Here is a 25,957-nt window from a genome sequence, read left to right on the forward strand (position 1 = left end):
GGATAACACTGACCTTAAAATTTGTTTCAGATTATATCCTTTTAAAAAATATTACTTCCTTGTGAAAATGATCTGTACCAGCCAAATGATATAAAATAGAAATTATCTCCCTTTAAATCTTGTTACTTCCCTTGGATTTTTTTTTTAACTTTTGACCTTGAAGGATGACCTTGACCTTTCAACACTCAAAATGTGCAGCTTCATGAGATACACATGCAATCCAAATATCAAGTTGCTATCTTCAATATTACAAAAGTTATGGCCAATGTTAAAGTTTTCGGACGGACGGACAGACTGACTGACACACTGACGGACAGTTCAACTGCTATATGCCACCCTACAGGGGGCATAAAAACAAGACCATCCAAAATTGTATTATTTGGTTCCCTGTTGCAGTCAGTACATATAGTAAGAGGGAGAACTTATAAAACTCAGAATCAAACCAATTGTTGCCGGGTATCTTTCTGTGATATTTTTGCTTAAGAATACAAAGAGAACAGGTGATACAGTGTTTTCTAACTCAATGAGGGCTGCAAGATTTATGCAAGACAAGGGGTCACAAATTTGATTGATTACTGTAACAACTCAAAAGATCAATCGTTTAGATCTGGTGATCTGCTGCACAAAATTAAGACCTTTTCCTAGCTATGGAGTCCGAGAATACATAGTAAAAAAATTGATTTATATATGTAATACAGTATATATATTTAAAAGTGTCTACTTTTTTGACTCCCTGCAGTCTGTTAGAACTATACAATTTGAATTTGAAAAGAGAGGTTCCCATATGCTCTACATACCTCCTGCCTGAAGGTCCCCCGCAAGACCTGCTGGCTGTGGGCCTAGCGTCATATGCAGTGGACTAAAAAAACATCCCAAACCCAAAATTGTGTTCTTCCCAAAATGACTTGGAAAAGGCCAGCCCATACTCCAGGCCCTACATACCTCCTGCCTGAAGGTCCTCCCCGGCTCCTGCTGGCCGTGGGCCTGGCGTCGTAGGCAGTGGACTCGAGCCAGGACGGCACCTCCTGGTGGGACTCATTCAGCAGGACCATCAGGTCATGGGTGATGTTCTTGTTCTTCTCGTTGAAGAATGATGTAGCAAGACCTGGGCATACAAAACAGGAGAAAATACAGCTGACTGTTCAAGACCTGGGGATACAAAACAGGAGAAAATACAGCTGACTGTTCAGTTTAAACATATATATTTAAGCTCAATTGCATCAAAAGTCTAAGGCTTATTGAAATTCTCTTTAATATGTTTCTTTGTAAGAACAAGTACTTGGGTGTCTTTGGGGGGAAATTTCAAGAACATTCTTCTGAGGGCATCGAACACTGTTTCAAAAAGCTCTCTTACATAATCAAGTTATGTGTCTTACAAAATAACATTGAGCTCTATAAAAGATCAATAAAAAGATTTATGACTTTTTATGAACAGTCTCAACAAGATTAGCTCACTCAAGAAAGTGATTTCTGATTCAACAAAAATAGACAAAGAGTACAAACAAGAATATCAGTGAAACTGATGGATGCTCCCCGATGATGCGCTTTGTCAATCTATGTGTTAATAACCACCTAAAAAAATCTATTATTAGCCTCTGTGACCTTGACCCCACTGACCTGAAACCTCATCAAAAGGTAGAGGTCCATGCAAGGTACCTACATGCCAAATATGAAAGAGATCGGTAAAATATTAAAGCTGCTATGAGAAACTGTAACAAAAGAGTGACGGAAAAATCTATTATTAACCTCGGTGACCTTGACCCTAGTGACCTCAAATCTCATCAAAAGGTAGAGGTCCATGCAAGGTACCTACATGCATAATATGAAAGAGATCGGTAAAGTATTGAAGGTGCTATGAGAAACGGTAACAAAAGTGTGACGGAAGGAAGTACGGAAGGAACTTCAAACTGGCAACTATATGCTCCCCGAAAATTTTCGGGGAGCATAATAAATGCTTACTGGAAACTAAAATAGCATTTTCATAACCCATATAACTTAAGCCAACTTCAGCCTAGCTCAAATACCATTCTTAAGCCAATGCAGACCTTGGGGCCAGTAGAGCAGCTTTTCTTTTCTGCGAAAAGTTGCGCTAATATCATAAGTACAAGTTGCGCTAATATCATAAGTATTTTACAATGTTTCCTGAAAGAGAAAGTTTTACAGATTGAAAATTCACAGTACTATGATATTTCCAAACAGGAGATTTATCCATCTATGAAAGCAATAGCAAAGCCAGCTTACCGAGGTTTCCCACACGCCCTGTACGTCCAATTCTGTGTACGTACTCCTCAATGTCACTGGGCAGGTCAAAGTTCACAACATGTCGCACATGGGGTATGTCCAGACCACGGGCTGCCACCTTTGCATGAACAAACACTACTAATAAATGACTGCAGTTGCACAATGCAAGTGAAATATAAGTTTTGCAACATGTCGCACATGGGGTATGTCCAGACCACAGGCTGCCACCTTTGCATGAACAAACACTACTAATACATGACTGCAGTTGCACAATGCAAGTGAAATATAAGTTTTGCAAATATTTGTTGCTGCTGTTCACAAAAGATACAACAACTTGGCATTTTTAGTCATAATCTGATGAGTAAATGATGCTTTAACTATATATATAGCTTGGTCTGTCACAGAATTGGAATATCCTTAATTATTGAAAACAAATCAGGGGTGTTAATATTCAACAAACTTTTAAATGACAAAAGTTAAAATAAAAAGCTAAGTCAGTTTTCTCGTTATGAAATCATAAAAAAAAAGTTCAAAGCCCCAAATTCTTTCTCAGGCCTGATCAGGACAATTATAATTAATTGAAAATGCACAAGGAACCATTCTTTTGCTGTACACATTATAAGGAAACTCTTTAAACACTAAAAATGGTAATGGCACAGCCTTCCTAACGCATTCTTTCCAACTCACAGCTGTGGCCACCAGTATAGGCCTCTCCCCATTCCTGAAGATTTTCAGTGCCTCCTCCCTCTCTCTCTGTGAGCGGTCGCCATGGATACTGGTTGCCGGGTAGCCCTCAGATATCAGGTAGTCCTCAAGGGCATCAGCCCCTTTCTTGGTCTCCACAAACACCAGTGTTAGGGACTCTGGGCCTGTAGGTACAGTCAATACGCCTGGTAATTCTTTGTCTAAAGATAACAATATACAAGTTATGAAACAGTCCTAAACTATTTTCAGACCTTTGCGAGACCAATGTGACAAAATTAATAATTATTTCTAAATAAAGAGCAAATCTTGACAGTTTCTGAATAAACTCAGCTGATCATTAAAGTTTACCCAGCAGATATAAGGCCAAGACAAATTCAATTAATGTTTGGTGAAGATCATATTAAAACTGTTGGGACTTGAATTGAGTGTCCAAGTCTTTTTAAGTCATACCCTAGAATTGTTTGACCTTGAAGGCGACCCGGACTTAGAGTAAGTCTGATTGTCCCATGACTGTATTTTGGGGATCAAATTTGGGGCAGAATTTCCAAAAGTATATTTTTCACGAATGCATGCCTAAAATTCACAATTGAAGGTTGAAAAAAATATATTAATAAAAATAAATAAATTATTTTTTAGTTTTATTTAATTACCCTATCCAGATGTATAAGTTAAACTTTAGAAGATATAAAATTGAAAACAATTGAATTCTTAATTTTAAAGACTAACCAATTCCTCAATTTTAGTGAAAATAATGAGATCTGTTCCCAATTCCATAGGCTTGGTCGCATTCCCCAAAACATTTTAAAAAACACTGTCACAAGGTCTGAACATCTTTTGAATGAAATTTACATATATATCATGCAAATCCTTGAATGGTTATCAGAGATATTTAGTATATTCAACACAAGAGGACTAAGATGGCCCTAGATCACCCACCTGTGTATTGGGGTGGGACCAGTCCTGTGTATTGGGGTGGGACCAGTTTTGAACCCCATGCTTAATTGAAACAATCTTTGTTATTGACCATAATCTAAAGTCAAACTTTGTAAACGTTAAATGAATAAGATTATTAAATGTCAATACACCTTCCTCACCAGCAGCGTTGAGCAGGTCAAGCAGGAAGGACCTCTTCTCGTTCTCCTCCACCCAGACCACCTTCTGTGTGATGTTCTCGCTGGTGCTGCCCACGCGGCCCACAGCCAGGAAGATGTAGTTCTCCAGGAAGTCACGGGCCAGGATCTGGATGACACAGTGGAGATATTGGTAATACTGTGAGACAACTGGGGGGAACAGTCACATAAATAGGTTCAAAGCTGGAAGAAGGGTTATCATAAACAAGTGTGAACAAGGGTAATTCAGAAACAAGTGTATATAAGAGTCATTCACAATCAAGTGAGAACAAGAGATGTGTTTGTCAGAAACACAATGCCCCTTCTGCGCCGCTTTGAAGCCATATATTTGACATTTGACATTGAAGGATGACCTTGACCTTTCATCACTCAAAATGTGCAGTTCCATGAGATACATATGCATGCCAAACATCAAGTTGCTATCTGAAGTGACATAGAAGTTATGAGTATTTTTCGAAACCTAAATGCAAAGTGTGTTGGAAAGACAGACAGACTGACGGGATGGTCGGAGCACTATATGCCCTCCTTCGGGGGGATGAAAAGAGTTATTCAGAGTCAATGTGCACAACAATAATTCGGAGTCATGTTGACAGACAAAATGTTCTATGTTAAGTGGGAAGAAAGGTTATTGAGAGTAAACTGTGAACAAAGGACAATAATCTTGTTGTTTTAATTTATGCAATAATTTCCAATCTTCAAAAGGGCATACCACCACCAACAGACAACTGCTATTTTTTAATCACAGGTGTGGAGTACAAGAAAATCTTCTGTATAATACCACCCAAGTGTTCTCTCCATATCTCTCACCTGTATTTCCTTGGGGAAGGTGGCACTGAACATCATAGTTCTGCGCTCCCCAGTGGGTGGCATGGTGTCCTTCTCCACGATACGTCTGATCTGGGGCTCAAACCCCATGTCCAACATGCGGTCAGCCTCGTCCAGAATGAGGAACCTAAATGTAAACGTGTTTGTTTGTGTGTGGATTGTTTGCCATTTTCAACAATATCAAATGAGCCTTGCTCTGGGTCAACAGGGCTTAATGCATTTGCGTAAAGTATCGTCCCAGATTAGCCTGTGCAAAGTAATAAGGAGCAAAACTTTCTGATAAACTAGATTTTTTTGCTTATTAAAGACGTCTTTTAAACAAAAATACCATTACAGCGGAGAGTTGTTCCTGATTAGCCTGTGCAGACTGCACAGGCTTATCTGGGCCACCACTTTACCCATTTGCATAAAGCCCATGTTCCCAGAGCGAGCTTCATTTAACAGTGGTCAGTTGAGCAATTTAACATTTTCCTTAGTAAGCTGGTTGACCAGTATATTTTATAGCTGTAACAGAAAACTGCCTGCGTTGCATCAGAAGTTGGGAGAAAATGGCCGTTGAAATAATTTCATGACCAATTCCCACACAACTTATGTGGCCAGGCCACAATTGAACCAACAATTCCCTGATCGTATTCCAGCTCTCTACTATTAAAGCTAGCCAAGACTATTAAAGGGAAAGTATTGTTATGTATGCCAGCATTTTTTTTTCTAGTTTTAATTATAGTTAACACACTCATCAATATAAGCTCAACTTTTTATATTATTCATTAAAACCAAGAGAATATAACACACTCCTGAGATTGGTAATGGGGCCATGCATAGTTGAGATCGACCGTATTGTCATAATAGAGGTTCAGTATCAATTTAAAGTGAATGGGTGTAGAAATGAAGAAATTATAGTAAAAGGCAATTTTGGGTGGGTGTGGTCTATGTGGGCGGGGCGTCCCAGGGTTGGTAATGGGGCCATGCATAGTTGAGATTAAACGTATTGTTATAAGAGAGGTTCAGTATCAATTTAAAGTGAATCGGTGTAGAAATAAAGAAGTTAATGTAAAATAACCTGAAAAAATGAGTGAAAATCTCTGACCCGGCCCCACCCCAACCCCCATAACTTTTGACCCAGGGGTCAGATCAAAATTCCAAATAGTGCAGGGTCGCACATATGCTCATAGCTACCATTATGTGCAAGTTTCAAGGTTTAGGTGCTTATAGTGTAGGAGGAGATAGTGGCCATGACGGACGGACAGACAGACGGAGGAGATAACCACAATATCACCACGCTTTTAAAAAAGAGTGGGGATAAAATTAAAAAAAAATAATCTTAAACAAAACACTATTGAAATGTTACAAGTCAAGCCCACTGCCACAATGTTACTGACCTGCAGTGGTCCAGGCCTATCTTGCCTCTCTCCATCATGTCCACCAGCCGGCCCGGGGTGGCTACCAGCAGATGACAGCCACGGTCAAGGTCACGCATCTGGGAGCCGATGTCAGCACCACCGTACACCACACACGGGCGCACACGAGACCTACACAATGGGACACACAGTCATCAGTCTAGATCTCATTCAGCAGGATTTTTTTACCATACATAATACACTCACTTAGCAAATTAACATGTACATGATCAGTGGTTGAAAAAAAGGCAATGGTAGTGAGCCAAGCAAAATTTTGCATTCTCCCCGACACGCCCATTTTACACCTTTAATGTTTGTTAAACTTTACCCAATGTATTGTTTTTAAGTCCCTTAATCCGATTGTTCAAGTCATTGCAAGTTTCTCCTGAATTAATGTTACCCATGATTTTCAATTCCATGCAATACCATTGTCCATCTTATCTAATATTCCAAAAATAATGCCACATTGGCCTATCCATTAGAGGTGGGATGAGCCTTGTTCTGGGAAAACAGGGCTTAATGCACGTGTGTTTTTAAGTGTTTCCCCAGATTATCCTGTGCAGTCCGCCTTAATTTTACTGCATAAACTAATCTTGGAGGTCACTTCACACACAAGCGTTTAGCCCATTTTTCCCAGAAATGAGGTCAAACATAGTGCAGGTATGGAATACATACCGATAAGCAAACTTTCTGGCCTCGTCATAGATCTGAGAGGCTAGCTCTCTGGTAGGGGCCAGAACAAGGGCCAGGGGGAACTGCTTCCTGCGCCCAACCTTGCCGCCCTGGGGCAGCCCGCTAACAGGGGCATCGCCGGGGCCGGTCTCATACAGCTTGTTGAGGGTGGGCACCAGGAAGGCAGCAGTCTTACCGGAACCTAGCAGCCAGAAACAGAATCAACATGTGTTGCAATTCATCAATGGTAGCTTTTAGAAATAAGTTATGGCTAAATGAAAGTTATTTAGGTAATAATAAATTAAATGGCTTGGAGGTCCGATGCAAAATAATTCAACAAGGGCACTAAAAAGGTGGTTTAATAACAAGCCTAGGAATACCATATGTGTTTATAAACCTGCTCAGCCTTATAGTATTGTTTTCTTATAATATAATTATCAAAAAATATTCCAAATACTACAATTTTGTTAGTTACCTCATTTTTCAGAAACAAAAACTGAGAACCAAACCATGGGCATATTAGGCCGATGTTACAGCTAAATTGGGTCATATTCCCAATCAAAACAAGCAATTCTTTGCACTGATATTTCCTGCCAAAAATTAATTTTGTGACACACAGACCTAAGGAATGACAGAAAACGCTAATTCAATATCCCTCCGCCTTTGGCGCATGGTGAAGTTTGTTTTCCTAAAATTCAGTTAGGATGTTTAGAAAACTCTCTGGAATTTTACCATTAAATGTTGTTATTACCATTTCGCTGATCAGTTTTTGTTCAGGACATTCAGATTTTATGAAGGGTTGCTTAGAACAAGAGATTGCCAAGCAATATTGTCCCCTACCGGTAAAACTCCACCATTGTCAGTACAAAATTTATTATTATCTTTTTTTTTAAATATTTGTTGCCATAGCAACCAGAATTCTTGACGTAGGAACGAAATGAAATGACGTGCATACTCTCCATATTGCCATCCATCTATGTTTCAAGTTTCATGAAAAAATATGAAGAACTTAAAGTTATCGCAGGATCCAGAAAAGTGTGACGGACAGACCGACAGACACACGGAGCGCAAACTGTAAGTCCTCTCCGGTTTCACCGGTAGGGGACAATAATAGGTGACTTTTAAAGAATTTTTTTTAGACATAAAGGCTACTTCATGCTATTTATATTGAAATGTAAAGATCATATTCCAGGACTAGTGAAATGGATAAAAACACATTGCATATCATCCAATACATTTCAGCAAATAACCAAAAGGTGGAGAAAAACATCGCTCTTCTGGTCAACTGTCAAAGCTAGTCCACTACTTACATCAGTGATTTATTTCACTTTATATTCAACAGCTTGTGCCTTTTAAATTGGGCCAAACGCGCGATAGACCATGACATTAGGAACAAGAGATGTGTTTGTCAGAAACACGATGCCCCCTTCTGCGCCGCTTTGAAGCAATATATTTGACCTTTGACCTTGAAGGATGACCTTTCACCACTAAAAATGTGCAGCTCCATGAGATACACATGCATGCCAAATATCAAGTTGCTATCTTCAATATTGCAAGTTATGGGCAATGTTAAAGTTTTCGGATGGACGGACAGACTGACTGACGGACAGTTCAACTGCTATAATGCCATTTATATAATGAGTTATACAAATTGTTTAACTGCTTTCTAAAATTCATATCATTAAGTGCTACAATATCAAATTGCTGAGTAATAAACTAACTAAACAAACTATTTAGTTAATTGGAAAAATTTGGCAAATTTTTTGGGAACATTTTAGACAGATTTTGGGGGAAAAAATGTTACTTTTTGCCATTAGGAAACAGCCTTTTTTAACTTTTTGCAATTGGGAAGCAGCATTTAAGTGGCTGTAATTCTGTGCAAAAAAAATTCAAAAATCACTGTACATACCGGTCTGAGCACAAGCCATCAGGTCCCTGTCATGCATGATAATGGGGATGGAGTACTTCTGTACAGGGGTAGGCTTGGCGTAGCGAGAAAGCTTGATGTTGTTACGGATAATCTCACCGAACTCGGTGTCATCAAACTGCAAGGGAGAACATAACTCTATTTCTCTTGTTTTTTCTGTTTACAACAGTATGTCAATGATATCGTAGTAGACATAACCTCCTCATACTTGAGTCTGCAGTAGGTAGACAATTGCCATAGATATAATTTATTGACCAATGCTCATGCAGACTCTGAACCCGCAAACAGCCGATGTGTAGTTCAACAGCCTACAAACTGAGCTTACAGCAGTAATGCCAAGTAAGCCAGATTGTTTGTATAAATGCTAGTGGAAAATACAAGCCAGACCGATAGCAATTTAACAATGACCACTGGCAATGAAATTTCTCAGTGGGACTACAAAAGTACAGCTCCTGCTTAGAAAATTGAGAGCCAGTTTAGTCGAAATATAAACCGAAAATGAATACGAAATAAACGCTGATCACTTTTTCCCTGATATGGCTGAAAAGTGTGTGTCATTTAAAAATCAAACAAAAGTAATAAGCTGTATAAAACGGCAAAAAATACTTGTTTACTTGTTTGAGGAAAAAAACACTCGAGGCTTTTTTGCATTTACACAGTAATCCATTAAAATATGCTTACATCATTATTTCAATTAGATACTACATTTCTGTGTTTGTTTCCTCAACATTTTGGGACAAAAAATATTTCTGACTGGTTAAAAATGTACAAGCCAAACGGGCTCGTTATTTCAAAATGCATATTTTGAAGACTTCAGCAGCAATTGTTACACATAACACAAGTAACCAATGTTGTTTTATGCTATTTAAGGGCCAAAACTCTGCTTAAGTTAGAAACAAGAGATGTGTTTGCCAGAAACACAATCCCCCAACTGCGCCGCTTTGATTGATTTATTAATTTTTTTGAGTATATCCCTTTAAAATGTTTTACTTCCCTTGTAAAAATTATATGTACATGCCAAATGTAAAATAGAAATTATCTCCCTTTAAAGCTTGTTTCTTCCCTTGGATTTGTTTTTTTGACCTTTGACCTTGAAGGATGACCTTGACCTTTCACCACTCAAAATAAGCAGCTCCATGAGATATACGTGCATGCCAAATATCAAGTTGCTATCTTCAATATTGTAAAAGTTATGGGCAATGTTAAAGTTTTTGAACGGACAGACATTTCAAATGCTATATGCCACCCTACCGGGGACATAAAGAAAAGCTGTCAGAGGACAGCACGCTCGACTATTCGAGCGCTTGACAGTATACAGGGTTTTCATTAGGATTCTTTGTAGCAGGCTTTTGAGTTATTTGAGGAGGCCAACCTGCTAGGGTAGTCCGGGTGCATGCCTCCCCGGAAATGTTTTGAAATAAAGGTGCCAAATCGTGGCTTCTGAGCGATTTTTGACACATATTTTACATGATTTTCCTCAGTTAAAATAGAGGATATTAATGTGAATTGTTAAGTCCTCAGGTTACATCAACTCTCAGGGGTGCCAATGTCCCAAATTTGAAATCCTGAAAATAAAATCTGGGTGCCGATAGGGCCCACGGCGGGTTCAGGGCACACCCTGGACAGGGGTTCAGGGGGCCAGAGGCCCCCGGAAGCACCTGCAATTTAGCTTATTTGAAACAAAGAAATCTCTTCTCCTGAGCTTTAAGACACCTGTATTTTTAAGAGATTCAAAACAGAAAAAAAAATACTTTGGCTAGCAAATATCACAATCTATTTCTTTAAATTTTCATGTAGATGCATGGGTCTGAGGTGGAATGTCCCCGTCGGGGGCGAACGGCCCGGGCCCTAGCTTAATGTATAATTTCTGTGCAGTACATAACATGTATTCTTTACAGTATTAATGAAAATCTGACTTAAACAAACACTGGAAATTTTAACATTTTAATAAGTTGTAACTTCCAATAATGACAATGACATTTCAAAATATATACATTGTAACTAAACCAATTTAAATGACTAGTCCACAAGTAGTTATTGCAAATAAGAAGAAACAGTACAAATTGTAAACATCTTTATCACCTGTCAAACAATAACATTCAATATAATTAACCTCTACTTAACACGATCCCATTTTATCAAGAGTATGTGACTAGCAATTCAAATAATATTACCAAAGGAGTAAGTTACCTTAAGAAAAATAAAGGCTGATAAACATCACAATAATTAAAACAATAATACTGAAGCATTTTATGAGCAAATACCTGAACATTTATAAGTAATACTGTGTTAAGAGTACACAATGACTGTCTTTTTCTGAAATAATTGATTATTCAGTTTATAAAGATTGTGTGCCTGTTGACATGAGAATAATTGTTTTTATTTGATTAACGTAGGCATTTTTTTGGAAAAAAATCGGGCATAGGTTGCCCCAGCTGATGCAATCTTAGGATTTAAATATTTTGCTGAGGAAGCTTCTTTGGGCCATTTTTTTCAAATACAAATTTGGACATAGCTTAACATTGCAGTGCCATTCAATATATTTAGCATTTAAGGCATTTAAGTCCGACCTTAATGATGAAAAAATCAGGGGAGTTTGGGCTCGAGAGTTTCATTTATCCTAATGAAAGACTCACCCTCCTGTAAAATGTGGTAACACATAAATCCACTTTCCGCTCGGAGGATCAAAACTCCGCGGAGAAACCAAACATCAACGAAATCTGTCGAAAACCGAATAAAAAACGAAACGCAAGTGTAGCAGGAAAGTGCATTTATCCGGAGGTGCCGGTAAATGATAAACGTTAACAAAACTGGAACAAGATAACTTCAACAGCGAACTATCGTTCTTACTCGAAACACAAACAAAAAAGTCGTTTATTTTTCTTTTTTTTTGACATATCCAATTGTTGACTTTGTCACAGTTTGTGACCTTGAATCAAAGCCGTACAGTCCCGTTACCCGCTCCGCGATTGGACAATTATATCGATACGACCAATGAGGAAGCAGTTAACATATATCGGTTAAGGTTGTTTACTTCCGTTTCAAACAGTTAGTATATTAACGAATACTAAATATCTCGTCATCGTCGTGAAAATTTGCCGATGTTTTTTTTTAAATTTTCTTTCCGAATTTGAGCCGGCCTGAATAACATTTGAGGCGGTCAAATCGGCCGCCGGCCGCCTCCTAATGAAAACCCTGAGTATAACATAAGCCATCGTGGGGGAATTGTTCATATTAAATAATTTATTACGATCTTTCAAAAATAAAAAAAACAAAAAATAAAAAAAAAAAATTTGGGGGGGGGGGGGGGGGGGGGGGGGAGTAGGGGGATTGAGAGGGGGGGATAATGTGGGGTGTGGTCATTTATTAGATGATCTTTCAAAAATAAAAATAATAAAAATAAAAAATAAAAATTTGCGGGGGCGGAGGGGCAGGAATTCTGGGTTGGGGCGTGGGGTATTGTTTGGGTGGAATCCAGGGATTTCAATAGATTTTAAAAACCAGGAGTCAATGACCCCTGGACTGAAATTTTGAGGAGTCAAATTGAAAAATGTTGGGGTCAATTTTGAAGCGCGTTAATTGTGTTTTTGTCTGAATTATTCAATTTTTTAGATAAAAATATGCTCTAATATAACACAATATCTTAAAAAGTTATACTGCTTTATTAAATTACAATACCATAATACATAACACAACATATTTTAATGAATTGGTACATTAAATATACTTCCTTATAATTATAACACATTTAAGTCTTTTAACACATTTAAATAATTTAAGATATGTGCCGGTAGCACCTTTTCTTCACATATTTATCGTCATTATATTATCATCATCCCTATGATAGCTTTTCTAACAAAACACAATCTAAATGCATGGAACATCTTGTATATCTATTACTGTTTATCCGAATACTATAAACGTCCGAAATATGTAAACTTTGGAATGCCTTACCTGTAGTAGTTTTACTTTAATAATCCAAATTTTTCTTGTTGTTATCGGGTTTAACAAACCTTATCAAATGTTTGTTAAATCCAGTTAATGCTTTCTCCATTATTGAATCACCATAACTTGCAATTTGAATCGCCAGCTTTGAATTGAACGCGGGTTGAATGTTAAGTCCGCCATTTACAATGTCGAAGGTCATAACGCAGCAATTTATTCTACTCGGATAATTTATATCTTATCGAAAAAATGTGTTTTCTCAATGTTTATGTGTAGTATAATTACTTGTTAGTGTAAAAATGAACTGTGATTCCAGTTTATATAAGATGGGTGTTACTCGTAATATCAGCGGATTAACAACTGACAAAACTCGCTGGACTTAGATCTACTATTGGATCTACGTAATTAATAGACCTTTGATCAATATGGTTTTTACTTTAATTAATTTTGCCGACTTTCTTTAACCGTGCCGTCTGAAAAGTCTGCAAAAAACCTGCAATTGTCGGATGGTCAATCAATTATCACGTAATCACTGCTGCTAAATACCCAGTAAGTGGGCACGCACTATTTAGACGGTGACATGTGTATTGGAAGAGATAAGATAAACAACGCCCGGGGTATTCCCTCGATTATAGACCGAGTTTCAAATACTGAAACATTGATTTCAATTAGGAGCACAGCGAGATTTATTACCATGGAACTCAAGATGTTAACTGACTGACGCACGGGTCAAATTTTCGACGCGTCAAAATGACGCACAGCAGAAAAAGGGTTGCGTCAAAAATGAGTCATTTTTAATTTGCTCGCGTCAAAACGCAGGATTCTGCATCTATTGAAATCCCTGTGGAATCCATTGTGGTATTCAGGTAAGTGTTGTTTTGTCAAAGTATTAATAAAATCTGATCATAAATAAAGAAGTTCTGGCAATGTAACTATAGTAATATGCATATTATAATGGAAAAAGGGCCATAGTTCTTACAAAATGCTTGATACAGTTGTCTGCTCTTGTTTGTAGATTGGGGTCATGTTGGTAAAGAAGTTTGCAAAATATGAAAGCAATATGTCAATGGACATTAAAAATATTTGAGGTGGTACGCAAACTTTAACATAGATTTATCAATAATATGCATATTCTAAGTGAAAAAAGGGCCATAATTCTAACAAAATGCTTGATACAGTTGTCTGCTCTTGTTTATAGGTTGGGGTCATGTTGGTAAAGATGTATGCAAAATATTAAAGCAATATGTCAAGGGACATATGAAATATTTGGGGTGCTACGAAAACTTTAACATTTGCACGCTTACGCTAACCCTAACGCTCAAGCCGACGCCAGGGTTAGTAGAATAGCTCCACTATATATATTTCATATATAATAGTCAGGCAGGCATCAAAAGTACCCAATTGCAATATAGATGCAACAAGAGATTGCCAAGCAATATGGTCCCCTACCGTGGTCTCCTACCGGCTCCACCATTGTCAGAATTTTTCTTTTCTTTTTTCATTGTTGCCATAGCAACCAGAATTTTTGACGTAGGAACAAAATTAAATGACATGCATAATGTCCATATTGCCATCTATCTATGTTTCAAGTTTCATGAAAAAATATTAAGAACTTTTAAAGTTATCGCAGGATCCTGAAAACCACCATTTTCAGCAGTATTTCTAGTTTATTCGTTGCCATAGCAACCAGAATTTTTGACGTAGGAACAAAATGAAATGACGTGCATAATGTCCATATTGCCATCTATCCATGTTTCATGAAAAAATATTAAGAACTTGTAAAGTTATCGCAGGATCCAGAAAAGTGGGACGGACAGACTGACAGACAGACTGACGGAACGCAAACCATAAGTCCTCTCCGGTGAAACCGATAGGGGACAATAAAAAGGTTAAAGAGGAGCTTGGCACAAACAAGCCTCAAGTTCTGAGGGTACTTACAGTCTCGATGTGTTTGGGGCAATCCTCGCCCGTGGCATCCACAGGGATGTCTTCATACTTGTCAAAGTTGATACCAGTGTTGCTGCTGCCAAACAGCTCCCTGTAACATCACAGCAACAGGGAATTTAGGTCTCAATATGGGAACACTGGATTAAACCCGGTTCTCTCAGTTCTATACATAATGAATGGCAGAACAGGATGATACTTATAGCACATGATTAAACTCCCGTTTTCTCAGAAATAGACAAATAGCTGCATGTGAGAAACCACTCTTAAATCCTTTGATTAGATGGCAATGAGGATTATCCATTGGGATGTAATACCGTTGATGCAGTCTGTGGATAAAATAAATGTCTACGAAGGACAACTCACTCTTCAATCCTAGGGTTAGCTGGCAGTGGAGCGGCCCAGTTCTCCTTTGTGGTCTCTGTACCGCTGTAGCGGTCATTGTCTGACCGGTTGTCCCAGCGAGAGTTCACGTCGTAGTTCTGCCCGGACTGGTAGTGCCGTGTCGGCCTCTGGTCTCCTTCGCTCACCAGGCCTTCCCAGCGGCCACCCGCCTGAGGGGGCGGGGCGATGAAGTTGGGCGGAGGCTGGTCAAACCTGAATACCGGACACATGACTTTGGGGTAATTTTAGCTGAACGAAAAATATTGAGGCTATCATTATGGCATAGAATGAATAGGAGATTTTGATGGCATTCTTATAGTCATGTAAAGAAATTGAAATGGACTTAATGATACTCATTAAAACTTTGGAAATTTATCATAAATTAAGATCAAAGTAATCATGTACACTTAAACATTAAACATTTACATGAATATGTTTGTATGAGTAAATAAGTTGAGATTCTCGAAAAACATAACATACATCAACATTTTGGTAAATCCCATTAATGGAAAATAAAAAACTGTTACTGCACATTTTGCTTAAAAACTCTGTTGCCCCCTGAATATGACTGTGTAAAAAAAGTAAATTAAACTAGAGCTTTGTCACAGACGTGACGAATACCCCCACATGCCGCATTGACACAGAATATTTTGCACGTTGTATTCACAAAAAACAGCGGACACCATGCTCAATGTTTAAAATGCACTAAGAGACCCTGTGACCTAGTTTTTGACCCAGCATGGCCCATGTTTGAACTTGACCTACACATCATCTTGATACAACTTCTGACCAAGTGTGGTGAAGATCGGATGAAACTACTTGAATAAGAGAGCGGACACCATGCTCAATGTTTAAAATGCACTTAGTGACCCCGTGATCTAGTTTTTGACCTGCCATGACCGATTTTCGAACTTGGCCTAGACATCATCTAGATACAACTTCTGACCAAGTTTGGTGAAGCTCAGATGAAAACTACTTGAATTAAAGAGAGGACACCATGCTCAATGTTTAAAACGCACTCAGGGGTTTTTTTTACTAAGAAAGTGACGCCGATATTCGGCGTCTTCCCCTACCAGAATTTTTCCCCTAAAAATACCATTTCCCCTCCAAAATATATTTTTTTACCAAAATATAATATTTTACCCTTAAAGAAATTTTTTTTTCTTTTGGGAAGTCGACACTTATCCAATTTGTACCATGTACAACGATCTCTCTCTCTCCCGACGAACACTCATATCTGGGAATCCCAGTGATTCTATATACAGCTTTTAAAATACGTCATGAAAACCGGGCAACTAATCGTATTAATCATGTGACTATTTTACTGGATTCCGGTCTTGCGCGAGAAGGGTGTTTCGTCAATGAATTACCGGAAACCAGTCGAGTTTTCATCCGGGTTATGTGAAAGCCAAGATATAAACGTTAAAACAGAAAAAGTCTCACAATTGGCGTTCATACACGAACAAAATAAAACGTTCGGACTCGGAAAATATTAATTGCGTTGACGCATTTTTTAAGAATGAATCATCAATAACCTTTGAAACCCAGCAGGATACGAAGGTACATGTAATCAACATTGATTAATACTGTCGGATTATTGTGAAAGTGAAAGTAGACAATCGGCAGCTGCCGCACCTTTCCCTTCCAATACTGTAGCAGATCTAGATCGTCAACCCATTCATCATGAAATTGAAATCATAATATTGACATCGTTCCCCGGCCCCAGTTGAAAACATTTCCCGTAATTAGATCTACACCTGCAATTTTATTTTGGAATTTGACTTTAATATCATACTTGTTCATGTGTTTAAGAACAAAAAGGTCAGAGACATGCCTCTTTTTCTAAAAAAACCTGAAGTCTGTAGGTGAGTTATAGACATTGAAATGAACAGTTTTTATTTTTTGCCCCTTTCACCCAGCGTCCAGCGTCTTCCCCTTTTTCTAAAAAAAACCCCTGGCACTAAGTGACCAAGTGACCTAGTTTTTGACCCGGCACGACACCATATTCGAACTTGACCTAGACATCATCTAGATACAATATCTGACCAAGTTTGGTGAAGATCGAATGAAAACACCTTGTATTAGAGAGTGGACACTTAATTTAATACAGACGGACCGACAGACAGACCGACAGAAAAGTTCACTTTTATATACCCCCTAAACTTCGTTTGTGGGGGTATAATTAAGATTTTTTGAGTGCTTCATTTCCTCAGTTCTTTTAAAATAAATATGTCATAATTATAAGTGATAAATGTGTTTCTTAAAACACATTTATACTAGTATAAACAAGGCTATTGTCAAGCAATATGGTCCCCTACCGGCTCCACCATTGTCAGAAATTCCATTTTCAGATTATTTTTTGGGGGGTTGCCATAGCAACCACAATATTTGACGTAGGAACGAAATGAAATGACGAGCAAAATGTCCATATTGCCATCTATATATGTTGCAAGTTTCATGAAAAAATATTAAGAACTTTTAAAGTTATCGCAGGATCCAGAAAAGTGTGACAGACAGACTCACAGAGCGCAAACCTAAGTCCATTCCGGTGAAACCGGTAGGAGACAATAATACAACTTCCAGTAAATCATACACACCTAGGTGGCCCTTGATTGAATCCCCCTCGATTCCCATAATTATTGTATCCACCCCTGCCCCCGCGATCGTTGTACCCCCCTCTGCCACCAGCATTCTGAAAGCCACCTCCATCATTGCGCCTCTCAAATCCTGCACCACCATTACCACCGCTGTTGTATGCGCCACGATTCTGATAACCACCGCGGTCGTTCCCACCGCCGCGATTTTGAAACCCACCACGGTCATTCCCGCCACTGTAACCACCACGGCCCTGGTAACCTCCACGATCACTGAAACCACCTCCTGAAATAAGATAACAATGAATTGTTTTAAATCCTGTCTTCAGATATTTCCATTTTTCACTTTAAAACTGAGACCGCTGTAGAGTTGATCTTATAACACTACAAAGTCTTCGAAGTGGAGTATTTTCATTCAGATAATGAAATAAAACGGGATCACAATTTTCATTTTTTTGTCAAAATGTATTCATTTTAACAAGATGATCACACCTTGGTAGTTGTTGTAGCTTCCGCCACCACCACCGCGGTAACCTCCACCACCCTGGTTGTAATTATTGTAACCTCCACCCTCTGAAAAGCAATGCAACGTTACCAACAAATCTAAAAAACTTGAAGTTTAACTAAGTGAGGAGAAATACGCTAATATTCCACTGATTTTTTACCAAATGATTTTGCCTCAAATACATTATTTTCTGGTAAATGGGCATATCATTTTATTTGAATAACACACAAAGATGATTTTCAATTTCTAAAATAAAAAAAAATTAAGTTAGGTCCAGAGGAAAAATCCCTTACTAATCAGCTGTTTTTTTACCAACTAAAAAATGATTATGCCCCAAAAACATCAAAGCCTTCTGATAAATGAGCATATCATTTTGTTTGAATAACATACACAGATGTAGTTTCCATTTGTTTATAATTTTGATTTAGTCTATTAATAGGACCAAAAATTAAAACTGTGAATCAAGAGTATTGCTAAAGCTTGCAGCCGAGAAATTCAATAGCCAGGGCATACCTCTGCTGTCTCGTCCCTGGGGAGGGGCACTGTTTACCCCACCCCTATTCCTCATGTGTGGGGGCACATAGCTACTGCCACCCTGGTTATCTGTAACATCATATTGGTACAGGAATATAGCTATAGTAGCACTCACATTATGCTTTCAGTGATACCACTGACATTTTTAATTTGATGTCTCATACTTTGACATTTTGGGAGTGTCCACTGTGAACACCAAATTTCAAATAACTAGCTTCAGCTTTTCATGAAAAAGTACGTATATGCTAAATAGATCAAGGCTGTTGTAACTACAAGACCCTATTTCATGCAATATCTGTGAAAATTATGCAATAAAATTTCTATTTTGCAGCATGTCAGAACACTGATATATCTCATAAAGGTACTTCAGTTAGTAAAAAAACACTGGGAATACAATTTTTGCAGATTTTAAAACAAGCGAGAAAATACATTCAATTGAACTTACAGTCTTCCCTACCCCTTCCACCTCCACCACGGTTGATATCTAGACCAGCAAACTGGAAAAACGAAAGATAATAAACATATTCTGTATTGACAGTTTTTTAGAAAGATTAAGGATCATCAAAGATACAGGATGCAGCTAAAACGGTGCATGGTGAAAAGCTGGACCAGCCTGGTGACATTTTCTAATTGGTCAATCAAAGTTATCACTTAGCCTAATGCTTCCTGGGAGCACTGTAATGGAAAGGACTAAATCTATTTAGTCTTGTTCTGTGAAAATGGGGTTTAAAGCATGTGCATAGTTTCGTCCCAGATTAGCCTGTGCAGTCCACACAGGCTTATCAGGGACGACACTTTCTGCTTTTATGGTATTTTACGTTTGAAGTAAGTCTCTCCTTACCGAAATCGCCTTCATTAATTACTGACAGCTGGACGTCCGGAATTACACACTTTCATTTTGGGGTGCTATTTGTGAAACTTTTGGCTGTTTTGGACATACTTGGACGATTTTCATCAAATAAAAGGTGTTTTATCATAGATGGACCCTTCCTGCTGGCAACCACAACGACATATGTGTGCATTGTTTGATCGTTTATGCTGTTGCATTGTGTTATTCCAGGGGTTTTTTACCTTATATAACAGAGGCCGAATATTGGCGTCTTCCCCCACCAAACTAGGCTGTTTTTTTTCCCCTTTCAGAACCAAAAATTCCCCCCCCCCCCCAAAAAAAAATTTTTTTTTTGGTAATAGAAAGATGGGTCTCATAATTATAATATCTCAATTCTATTTCAATTTAATCTTGCCAAACGTAATAAATTATGAAAAAAAATGAATATAGTGCAAACATGTACACATGTATTGTAATAATGAGAGAGTATGTAAACAAATCCCCCAAAAAGGGGAACACCGCGAAAATTCCTACGCGCACAATTTTTCCCCAAAGTGGAAAATCCCGCGTAACAATTCCCCCACATAAGGGCTAAAGGCCCCTTCCCCCACAACCCAAAAATAACCCCTGTATTCAATACACCTGTGAAATCGTCGTTGGATACCTTTACTCTTATTATATATGTAAGGACAAAAAAAAAAATTCAAGTACCTGTGATTAAATAGGTGTTAACTAAAACACTTGGACAAACTGCTAGAGTCCTGGTATGTCAGAGCAGAGTGTACAGGGATTAGTGCTTGTAACTTGACGCTGAATAAATTATTGCAAACTCTTTCTCAGAACCAGCAGAGAACTACATCTTTCTTGAGTGAGCAAACTTTGGTACCAGAGGACAAGCATTGCTGTTGGGCCACATGGTTGTGACTACTACTCTGGTATAAACCCCCATTGAAGCTCAGGATTTTTCACCTAAATGGCAGAGGCAAGGAGAACTGTAAAGGCGGAAATTGGTTTGAGCTTGTATAATGGTTTCTGGGGTAGCCATGTGGTCGCAATACATGAATCATAATGTTGTATAGTCACAATGCGTCGATGCTCCAGAGGAGCCCCGCACTTTATGGGTAGAAGAAGTATCGGGCATGTCTGGGCCTTGAAACATTAAGAGAGGGAAACTGTAGTGAAATAAGGTCACTTCCAACAGCCCTGCTGTTGGTCTAGCTCATTAACAACAGGGTTAGCATGTCTAGTTACCACTCTGGAGACCCAGGTTCAATCACACGTTGAAGACTTGACAGACCGAACATGTTCATGTTGGTTTCAATGTGAACGTAAAATGCTGCAAGCCAATAGACCCTTTATTTCAGAAGAAAAATAAGGCCATATCTAATAAAATCTTTATATTAACGTATCAATAAAGCTATTTATACGGTCAAAAGCCCGCGAAGCCGGCGTTGACTGTTCATACATATGGAAATTTAGACCATAAAATTACATAAAAATACCATATAGGGATGCGTCTCAAAAAAATTTGCCACGCGACATATATTTTCGCGATACTTTTTATGACCTTGAACAAATCAAAAACACTTTGACATATGCTAAATCACATGTAAATACATACCTCAGGAAAAAATATATAAATGACATCATAATTGTGTAGCGAATTGCACTAAATATTCTTGCATTATTTGTTTTTCTTCGCAACCGTTCCAGAATTAAGTCATTTCTCAATTATCTCCCCTGAATGTTCTCCTTCAGTGGGTATAAGCCGAAGACTGGTTCACTACATATAGTGACAGTCTTTACCAAACACAATTTAGGGGAACATAAACCGTCTTTAATATATTGCCGAATCTCAGATTTCTGTTGAATTTATTTGCTTTGATCTTTTCGATATCTTATTGTTATTATTATCCTGACAAATCACAAACGCTTGTTAAAAAAATATTTGTTTTAAACATTATAGTTGGCATCTCTATTCTTCCAGTATTCTCGCGGTATTTCAATAACGACACCCTACTGTTTATTTGTCAGAATTTGTGACGCATTTTCCATTCGCTCTCAGAAAGAAGTTTTACGTGTGATCATGAGCAATATTCTGGTAAGTTGTCGGTGTTATCCACCAGAAACACATTTATTCACAAATTTTAAAGATATTCCGATCTAACTTTTTAGTCTTTTAGCTTTAATTTTTAACGTATTTACACCTTGTCTGCTCGCACTTTACCAATATCCGAAAGGTTACATATTACTATAATTAGTTTAGGCCTAAAACCACAAAATCCGATACCGTTGGATTTTCGTACCACAATCTTACGTAAAAAATCTTCCAGATTCGAAATCAACAAAAAACAAGACATTTATAAATTGTCTGTATTATTGATCAAATTTTAAGATATTTGTTGGTTTTCCGTTTTTAGAAGCTGTTCTGCCATGGCAAGAGCTGGGCTTAATACAAGCCATTCTATCCAGCAAAAACTGACAGTTTTGGTTCACAGAAATCAACAAAGGAGGGATTCCTGAACTATCAAAATTTCCAAGCTATACACACAGTTATCATCTGTGGTGATCTTTATTGGTTCTGTTTGTTTACTTGGATGGAACATGTGTGAACTTTTATAGAACTTTGAAACGTCTATATATGTCCATCTATAAACAAAAATCAGCTATGGAATAATAGATCAGATGTGCAAACAATGTCAAAGGGTTGTTAAATTAACAATTTGAAGGCAATTATGCTGAAAAAAATATGAAAGTTCCCATGCAAATTTTGTCTGTATATCGACAAGTGTCTGCCGATAATTGTCAAACTAGTAATACAAAACTTACCACAAGTATGTTAAAGCACTAAGTACCTGTGATAATTTTTAGTAAGATAGTGTAATTCTAAACAGTAGCAAATAGCTTGTTTAGTAAATGCATAATGCAATTAATATGATTTCCGTTCTATTGTGTAATTAATAAATTGGTTGTTACTTGTTAATCCATGATATATGGTTTATGTCTAGTACAGAACCAGCAATGTTAATTTTGTAAAAGGTAATACAATAACACCACTTTCTAATTTCATATATGTAAATATTCTTGAAATGTAGGTTGATGACAGTGTTTTAGTTTTACTTATTTTGTAACTGTTATTTTATGTGCAAATAAATGATGTGAAGTGTTTTGTATCTCCACACAATACCACATACCTTTTTATAAATGTACTGTGTAATGTGTTATTTGAATGTTTAAATATAAAAAATATGGATGATATAACATGATGCATTCTAATATTTGCATTCAAATTGTAACTATAGAGCTACGTGTATGCAGTTTAGACTGTGATTTTAGAATTGCAACGAAATGGCTAGTTTTTTAGTGGCGACAAAATTTAAACTATAGTTTGCGAAAGAAAATTAGAAACCTGCAAGATACCTGTATTTATTAAATATTTTAATTGCGAAACAAGTATGTTGTTATGCTGTTACACATAATTATACATTGATAATAAATAAGAAGGCAATTAGTGGTCTTAACATTTCCCAACAATAGAAATCATTCTTCTGATGAAGCCAGTGATATTCAGACGAAAGCTCCAGGTATGGCTTTCAATACATAGTGTGTGTTATTTGACAGCCTAAAACTTGTTGGATTAAAAAAAATCCTGCCAAATTTGTCAATCAAAATTGAAATGACACATCACATGATTTTGATTATGTTAAATCATGACATGAATCATATTTGAATCAAGGAAACAAACTAATGGAATTGTAACAAACAGGACACGCCCCGGCTTAGTGTACTGTATGCTTAATGCAACTGCTTTAGCAAGCTGTCAATCTGAATTGAGACATTTGATGAAACAAACTGTTCTGGGTAGGACCAGTACTTTGTGTCTATATGAGGTACCATGACGTCGAAAGTCTACAAGACCTACTAGGTAGAACGAGAAATGTACTTCGACGTACAATTTTCACCGACCCTTGAGTGTTATCCAATCAGAAGACACCTTACGTCTGTTGCTTTTAGAGACATTTGACATTGAACATTATTATTTATACTTAATTATGCGACTATCGACCGCTTGCTAATAGATATTGTGCGTATTTATTAAACATTATTATTATTATAATTTATACCAAATTATGCGACTATCGACCGCTAACTCACAGATATTGTGCGTATTTATTGACCTGGTGTGGCGGAATTAACCTCTGACTTATGCAAGTTATGGTTATCACAAAATACGACCAACGGTGCAGGGATGAAAACTAAAGTTTTACAATCTTTATTATTTTGGTTGCCCAGCTAAAGACTAACGAGCTCAGTACAATGTACATGTATGGTCATGTGTATCTAATACTTTCTTTAAATAAAAGATAACTGAACAAAATTGCTTACATTACACTCTTTTTGTGTATAATGTCTTAATATGAGTCTGAGTTGAATAATTTCCTTGGCCTTTATGAATAAATATTATTAAAATTATTTATCAACAGTCGCCAATTTTATTAAATGTTTAATTGTACTTGAATGTTTCAAGCTTAAAAAAGCTAGTTGCCCGGCTGGACTACCAACTTTTGAATTTTAGTTGCCCAGGCTAAAATTTACTTGCCCCAGGCTCACGGGCAAGCACTAATTTCCATCCCTGCGGTGAGGTTATAATACATTATTTATCCCGTTAATGCTTGGTAACTGTTTGGTTACTATTGGGAATTTCCTACACAGCTATGCGCTGGACGGTCGGGATACTCCGCCCCGCATGATCAAAAAATACTCACAATACGCTGAATACTTTTAATTTTAAAAAGGTAACAATTGAATCTTCTTCAAATTTGTATATCATCTATTTCAATGCATCAAATACTTGAAACTTCTATGTGTTGTTTTTTTGCCATTCTGATATTTTTATTCATTTTGTCCTCAATTAAAAAAAGAGATTTTAAACATTTATAATGAATAAATCTGAAGGAAAAGCGGCTCAAGAGACTAGTGTTTTGATTGGCTGTTCAGAAAATGTGTAGGTAGAAGTACAAACATGTATGTCGAAGAACAAATATATACTTCGAAGTGTATTTTATATTTATGTCGACATACAATTATTGTACTTTGACGTACATTTCTCTCTTTAACTTGTAGGTCTTCTTGACTTTCAACCCAAATGGTACGCCATAGTATGTCTTTAGGGTTATCTAAAGAATGCTCCCACTAAAGGGATCAATACAGAGACCTCCCAGTGACTAAGCCAGTTAGCAGACACCCCATCCACTATACCAGACACCGAACCAGCTATAAATTCATGTGGCTAGAAAAAAATAAAAATAGAGTCTTAAGCTTGGAACATGTAACTCGTTTTTTTGGATGCATTACTTTATTATTGCAACAATTAAAATATTTTGAACACAATCATGTCCATATATTTATTAAAAATACATGGTTATCAAAAAAACTTAAAAAGCTTTCGCCGTAAATTAGGTAGCACCTATAATCATATTATGCAAATCACATGTCAAATGCAATATTGAATGTTCAAGATCATTTTCAAAATTCTGTTTTCTGGTCGATAACGCAGCCATCTTGGATTTCTAGACAAAAGCACGCGGCTTTTGAAAATTTGTAGTTGTCATGTATTGCTATGTTGAGATCAAACATCCGGCGTTGTACAAACAAACCTGCTGTTCTAGACCCTGGCCATTTTGATGTTGATCAACAGGCATAGTATACGTAAAATAGAAATTGTCTTGGTGTAACGCAAAATGGAGTTCCGATGAAAATCTCCGGTCATTGACAAAGAATGCGCATGCGTACAAATTACATCGATTAGAGGTTGGATTACACTAATTCCTGCCAACTTTCAATGCATTTTTCATTACTTTCAGGCACATCAATTTGTGCAAGTCTGGTATCATTTTAAAGATATTTCTGTGCTCTTCCAACAATTATAGTCAAAAATAGTCCGTCTCGCAACTTCTAAGAAAGTAAAAATTCGCAAAAATGCAAGCATCTTCGAAAAACACGGTTTCGGATATGAGATTAATTATTCCGACAAAAGAACCGTATTTAAATACACGCACTCCACACGTTTATCTTTCAACGTTATCCCTAAGGAAATGCACCAAACAATATAGACACACATAAGAAACATGGATTTAAACACAAAAACACCTGTGCGATCGCTTAATTGCTTTTAAACATGAAGAGAAAATGAACTCTTTACAAATAGGTACTACTTTGAGGAACTAAGTTACTAACCTAAATAATACCCCAACTTCTGCGTAGATCGCAAGATTTAAATCACGGCGTAGTTCAACTTTTTCTTTCATAATGCAATATAGTAGGA

At 37.3% G+C, this 25,957-nt stretch overlaps 1 protein-coding gene across 5 annotated transcripts in view; it reads right to left on the reverse strand.

Moving 5' to 3' along the window:
* The window catches only part of LOC127834955 (ATP-dependent RNA helicase DDX3X-like), a 32,198-nt gene extending 6,772 nt beyond the window's left edge, over positions 1 to 25,426 (reverse strand). The window contains exons 1-15 of one of the 5 annotated variants that reach the window (XM_052361104.1): positions 25,290 to 25,426; positions 19,249 to 19,300; positions 18,783 to 18,872; positions 18,257 to 18,337; positions 17,768 to 18,050; positions 15,153 to 15,383; positions 14,781 to 14,880; positions 8,880 to 9,015; positions 6,974 to 7,172; positions 6,281 to 6,430; positions 4,884 to 5,028; positions 4,041 to 4,185; positions 2,929 to 3,110; positions 2,242 to 2,359; positions 943 to 1,105 (exon numbers count right to left, since the gene is read on the reverse strand). In XM_052361104.1, coding sequence (XP_052217064.1) covers positions 943 to 1,105; positions 2,242 to 2,359; positions 2,929 to 3,110; positions 4,041 to 4,185; positions 4,884 to 5,028; positions 6,281 to 6,430; positions 6,974 to 7,172; positions 8,880 to 9,015; positions 14,781 to 14,880; positions 15,153 to 15,383; positions 17,768 to 18,050; positions 18,257 to 18,337; positions 18,783 to 18,872; positions 19,249 to 19,300; positions 25,290 to 25,334 — 2,120 coding nt within the window. In that variant the 5' untranslated portion in view covers positions 25,335 to 25,426. Of the gene's footprint in view, positions 1 to 942; positions 1,106 to 2,241; positions 2,360 to 2,928; positions 3,147 to 4,031; positions 4,186 to 4,883; positions 5,029 to 6,280; positions 6,431 to 6,973; positions 7,173 to 8,879; positions 9,016 to 14,780; positions 14,881 to 15,152; positions 15,384 to 17,767; positions 18,051 to 18,256; positions 18,338 to 18,782; positions 18,873 to 19,248; positions 19,301 to 25,289 lie in introns of all 5 variants that reach the window. The other 4 variants (XM_052361102.1, XM_052361103.1, XM_052361101.1 and 1 more) reach the window with 4 other exon arrangements.
* Positions 25,427 to 25,957: the final 531 nt, after the last annotated feature.

This window comes from Dreissena polymorpha, chromosome 6, assembly GCF_020536995.1.
Source record: "Dreissena polymorpha isolate Duluth1 chromosome 6, UMN_Dpol_1.0, whole genome shotgun sequence".
Classification (NCBI taxonomy): domain Eukaryota; kingdom Metazoa; phylum Mollusca; class Bivalvia; order Myida; family Dreissenidae; genus Dreissena; species Dreissena polymorpha.